General features: G+C 51.9%; 1 protein-coding gene across 1 annotated transcript in view; it reads left to right on the top strand.

Moving 5' to 3' along the window:
* Positions 1–17,500, top strand: part of LOC128640574 (alpha-2-macroglobulin-like) — a 222,341-nt gene that overhangs the window by 170,613 nt on the left and 34,228 nt on the right. Inside the window, exons 28-29 of the mRNA XM_053693045.1 lie at positions 6,168–6,327; positions 13,018–13,092. Coding sequence (XP_053549020.1) covers positions 6,168–6,327; positions 13,018–13,092 — 235 coding nt within the window. The remainder of the gene's footprint in view (positions 1–6,167; positions 6,328–13,017; positions 13,093–17,500) is intronic.

Raw genomic sequence — 17,500 nt, 5'->3', positions numbered from 1 at the left:
ATTTGTGCACGTGTGTGTGTGTCTATAAGCATATAAATGTCTGTGTATGTGGCATTATTGTGCATGTTGCATGCATGTGTGTGTGTGTGTATAAGCATATAAATGTCTGTGTATGTGTGTGTGCATGTGTGTATTTGTGCACGTGTGTGTGTGTATAAGCATATAAATGTCTGTGTATGTGGCATTATTGTGCATGTTGCATGCATGTGTGTGTGTGTATGTGTGTGTGTGTATAAGCATATAAATGTCTGTATGTGGTATTATTGTGCATGTTGCATGCATGTGCACTTGTATGTGTGTGTGCATGTGTGTATTTGTGCACGTGTGTGTGTATAAGCATATAAATTTCTGTGTATGTGGCATTATTGTGCATGTTGCATGCATGTGCACTTGTTTGTGTGTGTGTATTTGTGCACCTGTGTGTGTGTGTGTGTCTGTGTGTGTGTGTATAAGCATATAAATGTCTGTGTATGTGGCATTAGTGTGCATTTTGCATGCATGTGCACTTGTGTGTGTGTATTTGTGCATGTGTATGCATGTGTATTTGTGCACGTGTATGCGTGTGTATTTGTGCACGTGTATGTGTGTGTATTTGTGCACGTGTATGCATGTGTATTTGTGCACGTGTATGTGTGTGTATTTGTGCACGTGTATGTACAGGGAGTGCAGAATTATTAGGCAAATGAGTATTTTGACCACATCATCCTCTTTATGCATGTTGTCTTACTCCAAGCTGTATAGGCTCGAAAGCCTACTACCAATTAAGCATATTAGGTGATGTGCATCTCTGTAATGAGAAGGGGTGTGGTCTAATGACATCAACACCCTATATCAGGTGTGCATAATTATTAGGCAACTTCCTTTCCTTTGGTAAAATGGGTCAAAAGAAGGACTTGACAGGCTCAGAAAAGTCAAAAATAGTGAGATATCTTGCAGAGGGATGCAGCACTCTTAAAATTGCAAAGCTTCTGAAGCGTGATCATCGAACAATCAAGCGTTTCATTCAAAATAGTCAACAGGGTCGCAAGAAGCGTGTGGAAAAACCAAGGCGCAAAATAACTGCCCATGAACTGAGAAAAGTCAAGCGTGCAGCTGCCAAGATGCCACTTGCCACCAGTTTGGCCATATTTCAGAGCTGCAACATCACTGGAGTGCCCAAAAGCACAAGGTGTGCAATACTCAGAGACATGGCCAAGGTAAGAAAGGCTGAAAGACGACCACCACTGAACAAGACACACAAGCTGAAACGTCAAGACTGGGCCAAGAAATATCTCAAGACTGATTTTTCTAAGGTTTTATGGACTGATGAAATGAGAGTGAGTCTTGATGGGCCAGATGGATGGGCCCGTGGCTGGATTGGTAAAGGGCAGAGAGCTCCAGTCCGACTCAGACGCCAGCAAGGTGGAGGTGGAGTACTGGTTTGGGCTGGTATCATCAAAGATGAGCTTGTGGGGCCTTTTCCGGTTGAGGATGGAGTCAAGCTCAACTCCCAGTCCTACTGCCAGTTTCTGGAAGACACCTTCTTCAAGCAGTGATACAGGAAGAAGTCTGCATCCTTCAAGAAAAACATGATTTTCATGCAGGACAATGCTCCATCACACGCGTCCAAGTATTCCACAGCGTGGCTGGCAAGAAAGGGTATAAAAGAAGAAAATCTAATGACATGGCCTCCTTGTTCACCTGATCTGAACCCCATTGAGAACCTGTGGTCCATCATCAAATGTGAGATTTACAAGGAGGGAAAACAGTACACCTCTCTGAACAGTGTCTGGGAGGCTGTGGTTGCTGCTGCACGCAATGTTGATGGTGAACAGATCAAAACACTGACAGAATCCATGGATGGCAGGCTTTTGAGTGTCCTTGCAAAGAAAGGTGGCTATATTGGTCACTGATTTGTTTTTGTTTTGTTTTTGAATGTCAGAAATGTATATTTGTGAATGTTGAGATGTTATATTGGTTTAACTGGTAAAAATAAATAATTGAAATGGGTATATATTTGTTTTTTGTTAAGTTGCCTAATAATTATGCACAGTAATAGTCACCTGCACACACAGATATCCCCCTAAAATAGCTAAAACTAAAAACAAACTAAAAACTACTTCCAAAAATATTCAGCTTTGATATTAATAAGTTTTTTGGGTTCATTGAGAACATGGTTGTTGTTCAATAATAAAATTAATCCTCAAAAATACAACTTGCCTAATAATTCTGCACTCCCTGTATGTGTATTTGTGCACGTGAATGTGTGTATTTGTGCACGTGTATGTATGTGTATTTGTGCATGTGTATGTATGTGTATTTGTGCATGTGTATGTATGTGTATTTGTGCATGTGTATGTATGTGTATTTGTGCACGTGTATGTATGTGTATTTGTGCACGTGTATGTGTGTATGTACATAAGCATATACATGTGCTTGCCTGTGAGCATCTGATTGTGTATATGTGACAGTATATGAGGGCTTCACCTGTTTTCTGAAGAGTTTTTACAGTGAATGCTACAGATTAAATAAGAGGCCCCTGTGAATAAAGAGTGAATGCTGTGTGAATACTCAGTTATAGCAGCACAGCACGTGACAATGTTAGTTAATGTACTGGTGTATTCTCCCACAATATGGTGCTGCCCGAGGCAGATAACAAGACAATACCATGATCACATATACAGTGACAGAGCGCAATACATTACAGTGGGTGTTGAAAAGAATCACATTGTGTTGCTTTGCAGCCTGAAATAAAGACAGACACAGTTTTTGTTTATCCAGTTGTAATTTCTCAGTGCAACTTATAACATCCAAGTGAAAGATATAACACCAACATGTCAGGCAAAAATAAAGACAATTCAAAAACAGAATCACTGAGTTGCAAAAAGGATCACCCCCTTGTGTCAGTATTTTGTTGAACCACCTTTTGCTTTAATTAAATTCTTTAGTCTGTTGGGATCTGTCTCTGGTAACTTTGCACATCTAGACTGTGCAATATCTACCCACTCTTCTTTGCAGAACTGCTCCAGTTCCATTACATATGATGGTGACTGTTTGTGGACTGAAGTCTTCAAGCCATGCGACAGATATTCAATGGGTTTTAAGTCTGGGCTCTGACTAGGCCGTGCAAGGACATTCAAGTTTTTCTCCTTCAACCACTGTGTGGTCATATTTGCTGTGTACTTTGGGTCATTGTCATGTTGGAAGGTAAACCTTCTTCCCATTGACAACTTATTGGCAGAGGGCAGCAGATTTTCCTCAAGAATTTGATGGTATTTTGCCCCATCCATTATTCCTTCTATCCTGACAAGTGCTCCAGTGCCTGCTGCAGAGAAACACTCCTATAACAGGATATTACCATCTCAATGCTTGACTGTAAGTATGGTGTTATTTGGATATTGAGCTGTATTGGATTTCCTCCAGACATATCCTTCAGTGTTAAGGCCAAATAATACAATTTTAGTTTCTGAACATAACACCTTTTTCCATGTGGCCTCAGAATCTCCTAGGTGTGTTATGGCAAAGCTCAGTCGTGAATGCATGTTGCCTTTCTTGAGGAGTGGCTTTTTTCTTGCAACCCTCCCATACAAGCCACATTTGTGGAGAATTTGTGATATTGCTCTCATATGCACACAATGACCACTCTTAGAGGCGGATTTATGAAAGGTCTTGCGGACCTGATCCAACAGAGCGGATCAGGTCCGCAAGACCTCGCTGAATGCGGAGAGCAATATGCTCTCCGTATTCAGCATAGCACCAGCAGCTCACAAGAGCTGCTGGTGCAACGCCGCCCCCTGCTGACTCGTGGCCAATCGGCCGCCAGCAGGGAGGTGTCAATCAACCCGATCGTATTCGATTGGGTTGAATTGCGGCGATTCCTGTCCGCCTCATCAGAACAGGCGGACAGGGTTATGGAGCAGCGGTATTTAGACCGCTGCTCCATAACTTGTGTTTCTGGCGAGTTTGAAGACTTGCCAGAAACACGGCCCTTCAAGCTCCATACGGAGCTTGATAAATAGGCCTCTTTGTCATAAATTCCTGCAACTGCTTCAGGGTTGGGGTGGGCCTCTTGGTAGCCTCTCTGACCAGTTTCCTCCTGGGTTTTTCATCTAGTTTGGAGCAATGTCCTGATCCAGAGAGGGTCTGTATTGTACCAAATACCTTCCACTTCTTAATAATAGACTTCACTGTGCTTCTAGGCATTGACAAAGCCTTTGAAATTTTCTTGTATCCATTTCCTGACTTGTGCCTGTCCAGAACATTATCCTGAAGATCTTTTAACAGTGTCTTCCCACCCATAGTTAATTGTTTGCTTCAGTTGCACTACCAGGGACTGAGATGCTCCATGAAAGCTCTTTTCCTGCTGAGCTAATCAATGTGACCACAGCTGATCCCAGTTGAAGGTTAAATGGCTTTGTGTGTACCGTTGAGAAGGTGATTAGCTACACCTGATTTAGTTTACAAGTAATTTTAGGAGGGGTGATCCTTTTTGCAACTCAGTGATTCTGTTTTTGAATTGTCTTTATTTTTGCCTGACATGTTGGTGTTGTATCTTTCACTTGGTTGTTATAAGTTGCACTGAGTAATTACAACTGCATAAACAAAAACTGTGTGTCTTTATTTCAGGCTGCAAAGCAACAAAATGTGATTATTTTCAAGGGGGGTGATTCTTTTCAATACCCACTGTATGTGTGAGTTGCTGGGAACAGCAGAAAGAGTAACAAGAGATAATTAGATCAGGGTAGTTATTGCACGGTATTAATATAGCGTGGGCATGACACACTGTTAGAGCAGGGCGGGTGTATGTACCGCTACTGCTGAGTGATTATCATACAACATTAGTGCAGGAAGGTTCCAAGATGCTTTCAGTAATGAAGTCAGACACACACTACTAGTGCGGGGAGCTGGCTCTGCTAGTGCGGGTATCCCACACTACTAGTGCAGATGGGTATCACACACTACTAGTGCAGATGGGTATCACACACTACTAGTGCAGGTGGGTATCACACACTACTAGTGCAGGTGGGTATCACACACTACTAGTGCAGGTGGGTATCACACACTATTAGTGCAGGTGGGTATCACACACTACTAGTGCAGGTGGGTATCACACACTACTAGTGCAGGTGGGTATCACACACTACTAGTGCAGGTGGGTATCACACACTACTAGTGCAGGTGGGTATCACACACTACTAGTGCAGGTGGGTATCACACACTACTAGTGCAGGTGGGCATCACACACTACTAGTGCAGGTGGGTATCACACACTACTAGTGCAGGTGGGTATCACACACTACTAGTGCAGGTGGGTATCACACACTACTAGTGCAGGTGAGTATCACACACTACTAGTGCAGGTGAGTATCACACACTACTAGTGCAGGTGGGTATCATACACTACTAGTGCAGGTGGGTATCACACACTATTAGTGCAGGTGAGTATCATACACTACTAGTGCAGGTGGGTATCATACACTACTAGTGCAGGTGGGTATCATACACTACTAGTGCAGGTGAGTATCACACACTACTAGTGCAGGTGGGTATCATACTCTACTAGTGCAGGTGGGTATCATACACTACTAGTGCAGGTGGGTATCATACACTACTAGTGCAGGTGGGTATCATACACTACTAGTGCAGGTGGGTATCATACACTACTAGTGCAGGTGAGTATCATACACTACTAGTGCAGGTGGGTATCATACACTACTAGTGCAGGTGGGTATCATACACTACTAGTGCAGGTGGGTATCATACACTACTAGTGCAGGTGAGTATCATACACTACTAGTGCAGGTGGGTATCATACACTACTAGTGCAGGTGGGTATCATACACTACTAGTGCAGGTGGGTATCATACACTACTAGTGCAGGTGGGTATCATACACTACTAGTGCAGGTGGGTATCATACACTACTAGTGCAGGTGGGTATCATACACTACTAGTGCAGGTGAGTATCATACACTACTAGTGCAGGTGGGTATCATACACTACTAGTGCAGGTGGGTATCACATACTGCTAGTGGAAAACAGGTAATGTACACTTTTAATGCAAGATGGGAATCCTACTCTACTAATACATCATGAGTATTTTCACCACTAGTGCAGGATATGCTAATAATGCAGAATGGTTGTGAAAAGGGATTTAATCTGTGTGCACTTTGTGTTGTGTTACCTCAGGCTGACAGCAAATGCCGTACGTGCTTTGCAAGAAGTATCCAAACATGTATTTGTCGATCAGACTGTCACAGATAGAGCTTTATCCTTCCTGGAAAGGTCTCAGGACATAAGAACTGGCTGCTTCAAACCCTCTGGGACCGTGTTTAACAACGCACTGACGGTGAGAGAGACAAAATAGCTACTTTTCTCGCAATGGGGGTAGAATCGTTGCTGCACTAGGGGAGGCAGGGGGGATGCACTAGGGGAGGCAGGGGGGATGCACTAGGGGAGGCAGGCGGTGCTGCACTAGGGGAGGCAGGGGGTGCTGCACTAGGGGAGGCAGGGGGTGCTGCACTAGAGGTGGCAGGGGGTGCTGCACTAGGGGAGGCAGGGGGTGCTGCACTAGGGGAGGCAGGGGGTGCTGCACTAGAGGAGGCAGGGGGTGCTGCACTAGGGGAGGCAGGGGGTGCTGCACTAGGGGAGGCAGGGGGTGTTGCACTAGGGAAGGCAGGGGGTGCTGCACTAAGGGAGGCAGGGGGGATGCACTAGGGGAGGCAGGGGGGATGCACTAGGGGGGGCAGGCGGTGCTGCACTAGGGGAGGCAGGAGGTGCTGCACTAGGGGAGGCAGGGGGTGCTGCACTAGAGGTGGCAGGGGGTGCTGCACTAGGGGAGGCAGGGGGTGCTGCACTAGGGGAGGCAGGGGGTGCTGCACTAGAGGTGGCAGGGGGTGCTGCACTAGGGGAGGCAGGGGGTGTTGCACTAGGGAAGGCAGGGGGTGCTGCACTAGGGGAGGCAGGGGGTGCTGCACTAAGGGAGGCAGGGGGTGCTGCACTAGGGGAGGCAGGGGGTGCTGCACTAGGGGAGGCAGGGGGTGTTGCACTAGGGAAGGCAGGGGGTGCTGCACTAGGGGAGGCAGGGGGTGCTGCACTAGGGGAGGCAGGCGGTGCTGCACTAAGGGAGGCAGGGGGTGCTACACTAGGGGAGGCAGTGGGTGATGCACTAGGGGAGGCAGTGGGTGATGCACTAGGGGAGGCAGGGGGTGCTACACTAGAGGAGGCAGGGGGTGCTGCACTAGGAGAGGCAGGGGGTGCTGCACTAGAGGAGGCACGGGGTGCTGCACTAGGGGAGGCAGGCGGTGCTGCACTAGGGGAGGCAGGGGGTGCTGCACTAGGGGAGGCAGGGGGTGCTACACTAGAGGAGGCAGGGGGTGCTGCACTAGGAGAGGCAGGGGGTGCTGCACTAGAGGAGGCAGGGGGTGCTGCACTAGGAGAGGCAGGGGGTGCTGCACTAGAGGAGGCAGGGGGTGCTGCACTAGGGGAGGCAGGCGGTGTTGCACTAGGGGAGGCAGGGGGTGCTGCACTAGGGGAGGCAGTGGGTGATGCACTAGGGGAGGCAGTGGGTGCTACACTAGAGGAGGCAGGGGGTGCTGCACTAGGAGAGGCAGGGGGTGCTGCACTAGGAGAGGCAGGGGGTGCTGCACTAGGGGAGGCAGGGGGTGCTGCACTAGGGGAGGCAGGGGGTGCTGCACTAGAGGAGGCAGGGGGTGCTGCACTAGGGGAGGCAGGCGGTGCTGCACTAGGGGAGGCAGGGGGGTGCTGCACTAGGGGAGGCAGGGGGTGCTGCACTAGGGGAGGCAGGGGGTGCTGCACTAGAGGAGACAGGGGGTGCTGCACTAGGGGAGGCAGGGGGTGCTGCACTAGGGGAGGCAGGGGGGTGCTGCACTAGAGGAGGCAGGGGGTACTGCACTAGGGGAGGCAGGGGGTGTTGCACTAGAGGAGGCAGGGGGTGCTGCACTAGGGGAGGCAGGGGGTGCTGCACTAGAGGAGGCAGGGGGTGTTGCACTAGAAGAGGCAGGGGGTGCTGCACTAGGGGAGGCAGGGGGTGCTGCACTAGGGGAGGCAGGGGGTGCTGCACTAGAGGAGGCAGGGGGTACTGCACTAGGGGAGGCAGGGGGTGTTGCACTAGAGGAGGCAGGGGGTGCTGCACTAGGGGAGGCAGGGGGTGCTGCACTAGAGGAGGCAGGGGGTGCTGCACTAGGGGAGGCAGGGGGTGCTGCACTAGGAGAGGCAGGGGGTGCTGCACTAGGGGAGGCAGGGGGTGCTGCACTAGAGGAGGCAGGGGGGTGCTGCACTAGGGGAGGCAGGGGGTGCTGCACTAGAGGAGGCAGGGGGTGCTGCACTAGGGGAGGCAGGGGGTGCTGCACTAGAGGAGGCAGGGGGTGCTGCACTAGGGGAGGCAGGCGGTGCTGCACTAGGGGAGGCAGGGGGTGCTGCACTAGGGGAGGCAGGGGGTGCTACACTAGAGGAGGCAGGGGGTGCTGCACTAGGAGAGGCAGGGGGTGCTGCACTAGAGGAGGCAGGGGGGTGCTGCACTAGGGGAGGCAGGGGGGTGCTGCACTAGAGGAGGCAGGGGGTGCTGCACTAGGGGAGGCAGGCGGTGTTGCACTAGGGGAGGCAGGGGGTGCTGCACTAGGGGAGGCAGTGGGTGATGCACTAGGGGAGGCAGTGGGTGCTACACTAGAGGAGGCAGGGGGTGCTGCACTAGGAGAGGCAGGGGGTGCTGCACTAGGAGAGGCAGGGGGTGCTGCACTAGGGGAGGCAGGGGGTGCTGCACTAGGGGAGGCAGGGGGTGCTGCACTAGAGGAGGCAGGGGGTGCTGCACTAGGGGAGGCAGGCGGTGCTGCACTAGGGGAGGCAGGGGGTGCTGCACTAGGGGAGGCAGGGGGTGCTGCACTAGGGGAGGCAGGGGGTGCTGCACTAGAGGAGACAGGGGGTGCTGCACTAGGGGAGGCAGGGGGTGCTGCACTAGGGGAGGCAGGGGGTGCTGCACTAGAGGAGGCAGGGGGGTACTGCACTAGGGGAGGCAGGGGGTGTTGCACTAGAGGAGGCAGGGGGTGCTGCACTAGGGGAGGCAGGGGGGTGCTGCACTAGAGGAGGCAGGGGGTGTTGCACTAGAAGAGGCAGGGGGTGCTGCACTAGGGGAGGCAGGGGGTGCTGCACTAGAGGAGGCAGGGGGTACTGCACTAGGGGAGGCAGGGGGGTGTTGCACTAGAGGAGGCAGGGGGTGCTGCACTAGGGGAGGCAGGGGGTGCTGCACTAGAGGAGGCAGGGGGTGCTGCACTAGGGGAGGCAGGGAGTGCTGCACTAGGAGAGGCAGGGGGTGCTGCACTAGGGGAGGCAGGGGGTGCTGCACTAGAGGAGGCAGGGGGTGCTGCACTAGGGGAGGCAGGGGGTGCTGCACTAGAGGAGGCAGGGGGTGCTGCACTAGGGGAGGCAGGGGGTGCTGCACTAGAGGAGGCAGGGGGTGCTGCACTAGGGGAGGCAGGGGGTGCTGCACTAGGGGAGGCAGGGGGTGCTGCACTAGGGGAGGCAGGGGGTGCTGCACTAGAGGAGGCAGGGGGTGCTGCACTAGGGGAGGCAGGGGGTGCTGCACTAGAGGAGGCAGGGGGGATGCACTAGGGGAGGCAGGGGGTGATGCACTAGGGGAGGCAGGAGGTGCTGCACTAGGGGAGGCAGGAGGTGCTGCACTAGGGGAGGCAGGGGGTGCTGCACTAGAGGAGGCAGGGGGTGCTGCACTAGAGGAGGCAGGGGGTGCTGCACTAGGGGAGGCAGGGGGTGCTGCACTAGAGGAGGCAGGGGGGTGCTGCACTAGGGGAGGCAGGGGGTGCTGCACTAGGGGAGGCAGGGGGTGCTGCACTAGGGGAGGCAGGGGGTGCTGCACTAGAGGAGGCAGGGGGTGCTGCACTAGAGGAGGCAGGGGGTGCTGCACTAGAGGAGGCAGGGGGTGCTGCACTAGGGGAGGCAGGGGGTGCTGCACTAGAGGAGGCAGGGGGTGCTGCACTAGAGGAGGCAGGGGGTGCTGCACTAGGGGAGGCAGGGGGTGCTGCACTAGAGGAGGCAGGGGGGATGCACTAGGGGAGGCAGGGGGTGCTGCACTAGGGGAGGCAGGGGGTGCTGCACTAGAGGAGGCAGGGGGTGCTGCACTAGAGGAGGCAGGGGGGTGCTGCACTAGGGGAGGCAGGGGGTGCTGCACTAGAGGAGGCAGGGGGGATGCACTAGGGGAGGCAGGGGGTGCTGCACTAGGGGAGGCAGGGGGTGCTGCACTAGGGGAGGCAGGGGGTGCTGCACTAGAGGAGGCAGGGGGTGCTGCACTAGAGGAGGCAGGGGGTGCTGCACTAGGGGAGGCAGGGGGTGCTGCACTAGGGGAGGCAGGGGGTGCTGCACTAGGGGAGGCAGGGGGTGCTGCACTAGGGGAGGCAGGGGGTGCTGCACTAGGGGAGGCAGGGGGTGCTGCACTAGGGGAGGCAGGGGGTGCTGCACTAGAGGAGGCAGGGGGTGCTGCACTAGGGGAGGCAGGGGGTGCTGCACTAGGGGAGGCAGGGGGTGCTGCACTAGGGGAGGCAGGGGGTGCTGCACTAGAGGAGGCAGGGGGTGCTGCACTAGAGGAGGCAGGGGGTGCTGCACTAGAGGAGGCAGGGGGTGCTGCACTAGAGGAGACAGGGGGTGCTGCACTAGGGGAGGCAGGGGGTGCTGCACTAGAGGTGGCAGGGGGTGCGGCACTAGAAGAGGCAGTGGGTGATGCACTAGGGGAGGCAGGGGGTGCTGCACTAGAGGTGGCGGGGGGTGCGGCACTAGAAGAGGCAGGGGGTGCTGCACTAGAGGAGGCAGGGGGTGCTGCACTAGGGGAGGCAGGGGTGTTGCACTAGAAGAGGCAGGGGGTGCTGCACTAGGGGAGGCAGGGGGTGCTGCACTAGAGGTGGCAGGGGGGTGCTGCACTAGGGGAGGCAGGGGGTGCTGCACTAGGGGAGGCAGTGGGTGCTGCACTAGGGGAGGCAGGGGGTGTTGCACTAGAGGAGGCAGGGGGGTGTTGCACTAGGGGAGGCAGGGGGTGCTGCACTAGGGGAGGCAGGGGGTGTTGCACTAGAGGAGGCAGGGGGTGTTGCACTAGGGGAGGCAGGGGGTGCTGCACTAGAGGAGGCAGGGGGTGCTGCACTAGGGGAGGCAGGGGGTGCTGCACTAGGGGAGGCAGGGGGTGCTGCACTAGGGGAGGCAGGGGGTGCTGCACTAGGGGAGACAGGGGGTGCTGCACTAGGGGAGGCAGGGGGTGCTGCACTAGGGGAGGCAGGGGGTGCTGCACTAGAGGAAGCAGGGGGTGCATCACTAGAAGAGGCAGGGGGTGCTGCACTAGGGGAGGCAGGGGGTGCTGCACTAGAGGTGGCAGGGGGTGTTGCACTAGAGGAGGCAGGGGGTGCTGCACTAGGGGAGGCAGGGGGTGCTGCACTAGGGGAGGCAGTGGGTGATGCACTAGGGGAGGCAGTGGGTGATGCACTAGGGGAGGCAGGGGGTGCTGCACTAAAAGAGGCAGGGGGTGCTGCACTAGAGGAGGCAGGGGGTGCTGCACTAGGGGAGGCAGGGGGTGCTGCACTAGGGGAGGCAGGGGGTGCTGCACTAGTAGGGGTGGCAGTGGGTGATGCACTAGGGGAGGCAGTGGGTGATGCACTAGGGGAGGCAGGGGGTGCTGCACTAGAAGAGGCAGGGGGTGCTGCACTAGAGGAGGCAGGGGGTGCTGCACTAGGGGAGGCAGGGGGTGCTGCACTAGAGGAGGCAGGGGGTGCTGCACTAGGGGAGGCAGGGGGTGCTGCACTACGGGAGGCAGGGGGTGCTGCACTAGGGGAGGCAGTGGGTGATGCACTAGGGGAGGCAGGGGGTGCTGCACTAGGGGAGGCAGGGGGTGCTGCACTAGGGGAGACAGGGGGTGCTGCACTAGGGGAGGCAGGGGGTGCTGCACTAGGGGAGGCAGGGGGTGCTGCACTACGGGAGGCAGGGGGTGCTGCACTAGGGGAGGCAGGGGGTGCTGCACTAGGGGAGGCAGGGGGTGCTGCACTAGGGGAGACAGGGGGTGCTGCACTAGGGGAGGCAGGGGGTGCTGCACTAGGGGAGGCAGGGGGTGCTGCACTAGAGGAAGCAGGGGGTGCATCACTAGAAGAGGCAGGGGGTGCTGCACTAGGGGAGGCAGGGGGTGCTGCACTAGAGGTGGCAGGGGGTGTTGCACTAGAGGAGGCAGGGGGTGCTGCACTAGGGGAGGCAGGGGGTGCTGCACTAGGGGAGGCAGTGGGTGATGCACTAGGGGAGGCAGGGGGTGCTGCACTAAAAGAGGCAGGGGGTGCTGCACTAGAGGAGGCAGGGGGTGCTGCACTAGGGGAGGCAGGGGGTGCTGCACTAGGGGAGGCAGGGGGTGCTGCACTAGTAGGGGTGGCAGTGGGTGATGCACTAGGGGAGGCAGTGGGTGATGCACTAGGGGAGGCAGGGGGTGCTGCACTAGAAGAGGCAGGGGGTGCTGCACTAGAGGAGGCAGGGGGTGCTGCACTAGGGGAGGCAGGGGGTGCTGCACTAGAGGAGGCAGGGGGTGCTGCACTAGGGGAGGCAGGGGGTGCTGCACTACGGGAGGCAGGGGGTGCTGCACTAGGGGAGGCAGTGGGTGATGCACTAGGGGAGGCAGTGGGTGATGCACTAGGGGAGGCAGGGGGTGCTGCACTAGAAGAGGCAGGGGGTGCTGCACTAGAGGAGGCAGGGGGTGCTGCACTAGAGGAGGCAGGGGGTGCTGCACTAGGGGAGGCAGGGGGTGCTGCACTAGGGGAGGCAGGGGGTGCTGCACTAGGGGAGGCAGGGGGTGCTGCACTAGAAGAGGCAGGGGGTGCTGCCCTAGGGGAGGCAGGGGGTGCTGCCCTAGGGGAGGCAGTGGGTGATGCACTAGGGGAGGCAGGGGGTGCTGCACTAGAGGAGGCAGGCGGTGCTGCACTAGGGGAGGCAGGGGGTGCTGCACAAGGGGAGTAGTTTTTCTGTTATAACAATTATAACACCTTCTAAACAGGGAGAGGTTGGAAGTGAATTGGCCTTCACTGCTCATTTGACCTCCATCTTGCTGAAGTCTTCTTACATTGGCCGGGTAAGTAGTGATCATACAGACCAATGATAAAAGGTTTATATGAATTATTACAACGTGCATTAAACATCAGCTCAGTAGAAGTCACAGTCTGTTTAATTGTCACATAGTACAAATCATTTTGTCAAAATAAATAAATATAAGTTGCTGTGATAGCAAATACAAACTGGGAGACTTTACACAACATCAGAAGGTGTCTGTGCATGATCAGAGCATAGAAAGTGTGTGATCTGATACCAGCAGTATTAGCTATTTCCCTGGTGTAAAAACTATTTAAGTAACACAATAGAAACCAGAATAAAACTGCACTACAAAAAAATGCTGTCAAATTCATATTTTTAAATGAAGCAAAATTGATTGAGAGATAAAAACAGCAGGTTTTAAAAATACCTAGGGAGTCATTATTACAGACTAATCCAAGAAAGAAAATGGAGTCAGACAGAGTAATATTTTTTTTGCAGTTTAATAGACCGAGTAAAATAATTGTAAATAATTGTAAAAATGGTTAACAAGCATTGGAGTAAACATAGTAACCCACACACATACAGTATATTGGCCCAAAGAGAATAACTAGACAAACTATTTGGGTTCTAAAAAGAATGGTTGCGTCCCGTGTCTTGGATGTATTAACTGTAATAGTTTAATATGTGGCCCCCATTTTTTCCATCCTCGCATGGGGAAACCATTTTCTATAAATGGATATTTTACCTGTTAAACAGAGTTTGTAATCTATATTCTGAAATGCCCATGTGCCAGAGTATATGTAGGTGAGACAACTAGGAGGGGCCGTGATCGCATTACAGAACATAAATCAAACATTAGAAATCAGTATGAAAGCTCTCCTGTCACTTTAAGGAGGCTGGACACTCAGAGAGTCATTTGAGATACAAGATTATTGAACATATACCGGCAGACAGATAAGAGGGTGATAGGGAGAGAAGACTTAAACAGAGCATTCTGGATCTATCATCTGGAAACTAGGGTTCCTTTATGAATGAATAAGGACTGGGATTTGACTATATTTTTGTAGAAATAATTATCCATGTACTGTCCCTTAAAATATATATAAAAAAAGTGCTTGACAAGTTTTGGTGAATCACATGATGTCAGAAGGGGTGGAATTAATGAGAGGTATTTATGGAGGCTGTATTTGTATGTTGCAATTTATTTTTTCACTTGAAATAAATGTATTACTCATAGTGGTGCTGCTGCATTTGTGGATTGTAAATTCATTTTGTAAATACAAAATGTAAAGCTTATTGTTTCCCTTACTATAAAAACTGTAAAAAAAAAGGGTAGTTCCATGTGAGTAGCTGAAATTTCTCTGCAAGGTCTGGTGGATTCTCTATACATTTTCCTCCTCAAGATCCTGCTGTTTTTCCTCGCAAAGTGAAAGGTGTAAAAATAGGCAAAACACTTATGACCTTAATAGAAAAGCACATACACATGAAAATAGAGGTAAATGTAAGGTACACTGTACACTGGTCCTTCACAGGTACTTCACAGGTACTACACAGGTACTTCACAGGTACTACACTGGTCCTACACAGGAACTAGACTGGTCCTTCACAGGTCCTACACAGGTACTAAACTAGTACTACACAGGCCATACACTGGTCCTTCATAGGTACTAGACTGGTCTTACACAGGCCCTACACTGGTCCTTCACAGGCCCTACACTGGTCCTTCACAGGCCCTACACTGGTCCTTCACAGGCCCTACACAGGTCCTACACTGGTCCTACACAGGCCATACACTGGTCCTACACAGGTACTAGACTGGTCCTACACAGGTAGGTACTAGACTGGTCCTACACAGGTACTAGAATGGTCCTACACAGGTCCTACACAGGTACTAGACTGGTCCTTCACAGGTCCTACACAGGTACTACACTAGTACTACACAGGCCATACACTGGTCCTACACAGGCCATACACTGGTCCTACACAGGCCCTACACTGGTCCTTCACAGGCCCTACACTGGTCCTTCACAGTTCCTAGTCCTACACAGGTACTACACAGGTACTACACAGGCCATACACTGGTCCTTCACAGGTACTAGACTGGTCCTACACAGGTCCTACACAGGTACTAGACTAGTACTACACAGGCCATACACTGGTCCTTCACAGGTACTAGACTGGTCCTTCACAGGTACTAGACTGGTCCTACACAGGTACTACACAGGTACTAGACTAGTACTACACAGGCCATACACTGGTCCTTCACAGGTACTACACAGGTCCTACACAGGTACTAGACTAGTACTACACAGGCCATACACTGGTCCTACACAGGTAATAGACTGGTCCTTCACATGTACTAGACTGGTACTACACAGGTACTAGACTAGTACTACACAGGCCATACACTGGTCCTTCACAGGTACTACACAAGTCCAACACAGGTACTACACTAGTACTACACAGGCCCTACACTGGTCCTTCACAGGTACTAGACTGGTCCAACACAGGTCCTACACAGGTACTAGACTGGTCCTACACAGGTACTACACAGGTACTACACAGGTACTAGACTGGTCCTACACAGGTCCTACACAGGTACTAGACTGGTCTTACACAGGTACTACACAGGCCATACACTGGTCCTTCACAGGTACTAGACTAGTCCTACACAGGTACTACACAGGTACTAGACTAGTCCTACACAGGCCATACAATGGTCCTTCACAGGTCCTAGTCCTACACAGGTTCTTCACAGGTACTAGACTGGTCCTACACAGGTCCTACACAGGTACTAGACTGGTCCTACACAGGTCTCCATGTGCACCCTCCTTGTGCAGCCTAATACTGAGACCTCTCCCTGCTTTCTCAGAGCTATTATATAGCCCTGGGCCTGATTAACAAGTAACCGGTGAGTTAGCTAACAGAAAAACATTAACCCCTTAACGACTGTGATAGATTGTTCTTTGTAACCTGTGACTGATATACACATGGTCCTGTACCCTGTCACAATTGTTACAAAAACATTACTAGATGGGCTCGATAAATGGATCATCTACAAAACATTTATAGAAAGAATAATCTAGTGTAAAATGTCCCTTTAAGTTTCCCTATCCAGTGCACTTTATTTAGTGAATTCTCTGGGGGCAGTGCTTTCACAGTCAGTGAGGTTTTTCTTGTTGCATCAGGTACTCTGGGTCCAATTCTCTAAAGCTTTTCACTCAGGTGACATTATCTAGAAAGATCTGTTAGTGGCACAAGTTCCTTTCAGGAAATGTTAGTGTAACAGCAGCGTACAAATCCTATTGCAGGTTTAATGTAACATTGTGCTAATAATATTCATTAAATGTAATTTAACTTACACAGGAAAATGTTTAATAGGAAAAATAGAAAAATAAATAATGTTGTAACACAAAGTTCCTTTACTTTAACATAAAATCACAAAATACTTCAAGGGACGGTAAAAAGCTGTTTTTCACAATCACGTAAACACTGCGCACGTTATGGGTTTTGCACATTTGGGGTTGCGTTGGTATTACAAGTTGCAAAATAACTTACGCCTAGATTACGAGTCTTGCGTTAGCCTTAAAAAGCAGCGTTGAGGGGTCCCAACGCTGCTTTTTAACGCCCGCTGGTATTACAAGTCAGGCAGGTACAGGTGTACTGCTCACTTTTTTTCTACGATTTTAGCATACCGCAAATCCCCTTACTTCAATTGCGTATCCTATCTTTTTAATGGGATTTGCCTAATGCCGGTATTACAAGTCTTGGAAAAAGTGAGCGGTACACCCTCTCCTGTCAAGACTCCTACCGCATTAAAAGTCAGTAGTTAAGAGTTTTATGGGCTAACGCCGTAACATAAAACTCTTAACTAAAGTGCTAAAAAGTACACTAACACCCATAAACTACCTATTAACCCCTGAACCGAGGCCCCCCCCACATCGCAAATACTATAATAAAATTATTTAAACCCTAATCTGCCGACCGGACATCGCCGCCACTTTAATAAATGTATTAACCCCTAAACCGCCGCACTCCTGCCTCGCAAACACTAGTTAAATTTTATTAACCCCTAATCTGCCGTCCCTAACATCGCCGCCACCTACCTACATTTATTAACCGTTCACATATGACAGACAGCACACACCTGATGCACGTGATGGAGGGCTACTGCAAACGCCACTCTGTAATGTAGTAACAACTGAAGTCCACAGCACCAATAATTTGAGCTCACATTCTATTGGCTGATTGGAACAGCCAATAGAATGCGAGGTCAATCCTATTGGCTGATTGGATCAGCCAATCGGATTTTTCCTACCTTAATTCCGATTGGCTGATAGGATTCTATCAGCCAATCGGAATTCAAGGGACGCCATCTTGGATGACGTCACTTAAAGGAACCTTCATTCTTCAGTTGCCGTCGGATGGAAGAGGATGCTCCACGTCGG

This window comes from Bombina bombina, chromosome 9 (assembly GCF_027579735.1).
Source record: "Bombina bombina isolate aBomBom1 chromosome 9, aBomBom1.pri, whole genome shotgun sequence".
Classification (NCBI taxonomy): domain Eukaryota; kingdom Metazoa; phylum Chordata; class Amphibia; order Anura; family Bombinatoridae; genus Bombina; species Bombina bombina.
Note: the sequence above shows the minus strand (reverse complement) of the source record. Positions and strands in the feature narration are given on the sequence as shown.